This window comes from Drosophila serrata, unplaced genomic scaffold (genome assembly GCF_035046125.1).
Source record: "Drosophila serrata isolate PLE 108 unplaced genomic scaffold, ASM3504612v1 contig_272, whole genome shotgun sequence".
NCBI lineage: Eukaryota > Metazoa > Arthropoda > Insecta > Diptera > Drosophilidae > Drosophila > Drosophila serrata.
Window position 1 is genome coordinate 8,799,698 of NW_028257170.1, and position 5,358 is coordinate 8,805,055.

Consider the following 5,358-nt stretch of genomic DNA (forward strand, 5'->3'; position numbering starts at 1 on the left):
TTGTAATTAGTCATTAGAATTATTATATAATCTTTAATTATTTACAATTTCAAAAAGTTGGAATTTGGTGCAAAAGTTTATTCCTATTGGTTTAGTTTACCAAATTTTTGTATCTATAAAAAAATTAACTTCTGATATTATTACCTAAACGCTGGGTCATTTTTCGATTATGTTGTAACAGTAATTTCGATGGGAGCTGATATATCTTTGATATTGAATCTCTGAGCCCTCAATCCTCGCCGACGCTTGGCTCTGGATCGTTTACATTCGGCGAGAGCTCGTCCATTTGCTGCTGATCGGCCAGAGAATGCCTGAGAGGATAAAGCTTTTCCATGTGATCGATGAAAGGACGAATGACCTCCGGATTCTTCATGTATTTGGCAACGCTCAGGATGATAAAGCGATAGATCTGGTGATCGCGATAGGCAGCATTCGGCCGACGCTTTTGAGGAGGTCTAAGAACATAGGAGTAAGAAATTAATAAGAAAATTAATTAAATTTAAATGGTAAGTGGAAAGTAGTCTATTTTCATACCGATTCTCGGCATGCTGAATCACTCGACGACGTCGCATGGTCTCCGTCCGGCGGCAGCGTTCACGGTATGCATAATAGCAGCACACGGAGATCACCAGCAAGGCAATGGAGTAGATGAGCCAGCTCCAGCTGAGGACACTATTTGGGGAAAAGAATACCATTTATTATTATATCAACATATATATGCACTATTTCCCCCCCTCCTACGTCACGAATGTTGCATTCAAATCCTTCCAGATGGGCGATATCTGCTCGAGATGATGCTCCTTCACCACGTTCCTCCAGAATGCAAACAGCATTGTCGGTCGACTAAGTCCGGAATAAATTTTGAAGTACAACAAAGGTGGAGAGGTTTATATTTGTCCCTGCCTGTAGTTACAATTTTTCTGTCTTTTGTGTATATCAAACTATGAGTTTTGAATGAAAGATTGCTGTTTTCGTTTCTGTTTATGTTTCTATATTAACTATGTACTTACTTTTATTTTCTCTGGAATTCAGATACCTCAGCAATCATTTAATCAGTTTTATTTTAATCATAACTCAAAGCCATGCTAAGCATGATCAATGTCTCATCATTAGTGGCTGCTTATCCTTAGCAACCTGGAAGTTACGACTTAATAAGGCCTCAAGGTCGAGAATTGTGCGATCTACGATAGATTGCTTGCTCGGCTCATCATTTGATTATTTCAAGTTTGCCAGTTTTCCAATGTATTAGCTTTTGTTTGTACAATTTGTACGATTTGCCATGGCAATTCGTGCGCTTCCGTCAACGAGCGCGCGCCTCTCGGAAAAGCGTGATCATATAAATTATGGGCGTTTCCGGGGGGAGGTTGTCGGGGCTGCTTTTGACAGTGTCAAAAGAACATTTCAGTGAATTTGTTTGGAAAATTTTGTGCCATTCGCTTGACACATTCGCAGGCAATTTATGGTCGCAGCCAGAAATTCCTCACCGGGTTTCTGCCCCTGCCAAGTAAGACAACACACATTGCCCCAAATTGAGGCATGATCTGGCGACCCAGCCCCGGGTCTGACTCCGATTCCAATTTCAATTCGAAAAGCCAATCCAAACCCCAACCCAGATGCAAGGCATGGATAATGCCTGACAGGGCGCAAAGTTACGATTTTACCAAGAATCAAACAAATTTGCTGACACACCGATGCCATCAGATGAAGTGCAATTCGAGTGTTGAATTTGTGGCAGATTTTATAGGAGAATAAAAGAGACATTCGCAACTAAGTTTTAATTTGTTAATTGTTATATTTTATAGGAATTGGATCAGATCAGAATTAGATCATTTAATGTGTCTGAAATTCAATATATTTTCAATAGGCGAAATTAGTGAAAGAGTAGACAAGGGCTAAGGAATAATTAGGGAAATGATAATAGTCAAGTATTTGGTTTTTATTACCATAATAATACTATGGAACTCATCAAATTTAAACTATATTTTAAATTATCTACATATGTTCTATAATTTTTGAAGTTGATTATTTATAAATTTGTTAGACGATCACATTTATTTTATAAACATTATCAAATATACAACCTTTGCAGTACATAATATTTATTATCATTTTATTATAGTTTATACATTTTATTATAGTCTCATTTTCAGGGGCATACATTTTTATGGGTTACTCTGTAATATAGATTTTATCTCTTATACGATAATATATTTATGGGGCATCTTTTTTTACTCTTTATTAAGCTAGATTGTCTATGGTTAACTCGATTTCATATATACACCCACCTGACCTATTAAACAAAGATATAATTTAGCTGCTTGTCGCTTGTCAAACGGTTGTTAAATTATTTATTACCAATAAAAAAATATAAAGATCAATAAATATAAATTTTAGAACATGTGTGAAATGGTTTTCTTATAACAAATATGTCTTTGAGAAATATAATAAGATTAAAAAGGTAACGTACTAAACAGGGTAGTATAGATTTTAACATCTTATAGTTTTACTTTATGAAGACTAACTAGTTTTTTACTAGGCATGGACTTACATTTCTTAGGCTTGATAATTTATATATTTTTGTTATAAAAACATACTAATATCATGCATTTTCCGAGACCCCATTAAACTAGATTGTCTATACCTTAATCGATTCCACGATCCCACCCACCTGAGTCATTAAAGAAGATACAATTTGGTTGCATCTTCTTGGGGCCTCATCAAACGGCTGTCAAATTACCTAAACACTCCATGAAAAGACTCTGCAACCGATGGATGATGATGATGATGGAAGCGATAATGACGATGATGACGATCGACGAAGATCGAGACCCACACAAAATGCTAATGAATTGTTATCAGTTAATTGTCTGAGCGGGGTTCCTGGCCTTTGTTATCAGCTTTTATGCTTTATTTGAATACGATTTGGGAACACTGCGTGGGTGTTCCCTTAAGATCCCCAAAGTCCCCACTCAAGTGGCAACTAATAGCCCAATAAATTGTCATACACGCCACAGAGGCAACCCAAAGCCAGACTCTGTCACAAATAATAAAAATAATAACAAAAAAAAAAGAAAAGATCGGAAGAAGACCCTTGGGCCGCTAAGCGAACTGTCAATGGCTGGCACATTGTTCGATTTATGACCAGGTTTGTGTTTTTTGTGTTTTTTTTACCTTAGCCAGGGAATGTGCAACCAGTTTATGGGATACTTCGCCGAATGCCTTAGACTGGGATCTCTGTCTGGATGTCTCAGAGCGCAGGCGCAAATCCTTTTGACATGTCCAATGTGCTCAGCTCCCGGGCAGCTATTCCACGGACTATGCCTAATAGTATAAGGTAAATGCACTTGAAAGAAATGGGTGATCTTGTTAAATAAATTATTTAAAAAGTATTTAAGAAAAATTAACCAATTCATGTGGGAAATATGATATTTTGGTACTTATATTACCTAAATTTTAGACATATTTCTAGACAAATGTCATAGACTTTCTGACATTCTTCGAGTGTTTCTGACAGTAGTACTCTTATGATGACAACGACAGATCCAGCACCCGATATGGTCATATGAAGAAGGGCTGCCAACAAGTTCTGAGTTCTCCTTCCTCCGTTCCCCATTCTTCCCTCCTCTGGATTCGGATTCGGCTTCGTCTTGGGATTGGGATATTCTCCAGGCGAAAGATCAACGGAGCGGAGCACTAAACTGGCTGTGGGCTACAGTGGCGTCGAGTAAATATTTAACTTAACAACTTGCCACCATCCGCTGAAGAAGAGGCAACAAAGACAACACAGTAGCGGCCAGAACAACACAGCAGTGGCAACATTAACTAAAAAACAATAACAACAACAACATGCAGACCATAAAAAGCACAAACCGCAAACTTGGAATAGTTTGGACCCAGACAGAGAGAGAGAGAGGGAGAGAGAGGAGATGTGACGTTCGCGTATAAACAAAACAGCTGTAGTAATGCACTCAAACATCAGGCAACGACCAGGCGAGGGCAAATGCAGCTTACCTGCTGCTCCTCACATCCCCCTCAACCGCCGCCCACCACCCACTGCAGCCCCAGCAAAGCTCCCTGTCGCCCACTCCAGCCCCGCAGGGATCTCAGTTGCATCGAACAAAGGAAGCCAACTTGTTCCCCAATCAGCCCAATTTTGTATGAACGAACCAGCGAATGGGCACCGAACATGGGCTTCAACTGGTCTGACAGAGATGTTGGTTTGGCTTTATAAAGTTTGGGGATACCTCATATTAAATAAATTAAAAATAAATAAAAAAGAAATATAAATATTTTATTACATGTAGGCCCTATCAAAAATAAGATAAAACCTAGCAAGAACTTTTTTTGTCGTGGAGAAAATCAGAATTTTTTTTTGTAGTTAGAGATACGTATTTTTAGAAGTATTTCAGAGTATTTAATTCACTTTTTTGAACTTTTTTTACTCATATATACATCTGAATATATAGAAATAAAATATATTATGCTTTCCTTTTCTATATATCTATTAAATTGGTACATAATGTCGTATTGATATTATTTAATAATGATTATTATCAATTTATTTATTTGTACACTGCATGCCTAATTTTAAACTAAGCCTCAAGATAAGTATCTTCCATTCAAAAAACATTTTATCATATTAGCACATTGTTAAAGCTTCATCAGTTAGCTTAAGATAACCGAAATATGAATAATAAATTATGAACTTCCGTCATAAACAATAACATAAACAAACATTTTGAAGAATCTGTGTCGTTGTGAATTTATTATACCTTTATTATATTATTTGTTTACGGAAATAAAGCTTCAGAAATTACAGAGAGAAATTTAAACAAGTATAAATAAATAAATACCTATTTTGGCAATTGAGTAATTAATCCTTACTTTTGGCTATATGTTAATATATCACAATACTTAAAAAATTAATTATTTTTACTTTTCAGATAGTTTTACAGGCACAACTCTTAGAGATCTTCCAGTTTGGACAGCACTGGCTACGTCGCACTATGGGGCGATCGACCATATTTTGAGACACTAATTAATATATTTCAAAACGAAGTTATTTTTGAGTAAGTATTTTTAAGGTAAGGTTAGTAATTTAAAAATATTTTTTAGAGAAATTTCGAAAAAGCTCACTTATATACTAATATCACAAATAAGAATAAAATAAAACCCCCTATAACATAACATGTAACAAGATTTATAATTTATGATATATGATTTATTATATGATGTAATGTTACATTATTGATATTGCTTGAATACATTTAAAAACTTAAAAAACATGGGTTTTGGCCAGAAAAAGTGCTCGATCGCCCCATAGTCCAGCGATCGTTAACTGGACTTTCGGTTTCGGCC

General features: G+C 36.1%; 1 protein-coding gene across 1 annotated transcript; it reads right to left on the reverse strand.

Moving 5' to 3' along the window:
- Nucleotides 1-63: 63 nt before the first annotated feature.
- LOC110190251 (uncharacterized) lies at nt 64-996 on the reverse strand. The gene is made up of 3 exons (XM_020960615.2): nt 742-996; nt 535-672; nt 64-455 (listed from the first exon to the last, which is right to left on the reverse strand). Exons 1-3 carry the CDS (start codon nt 831-833, stop codon nt 230-232), a joined length of 456 nt encoding a protein of 151 aa, XP_020816274.1. The 5' UTR covers nt 834-996; the 3' UTR covers nt 64-229.
- Nucleotides 997-5,358: the final 4,362 nt, after the last annotated feature.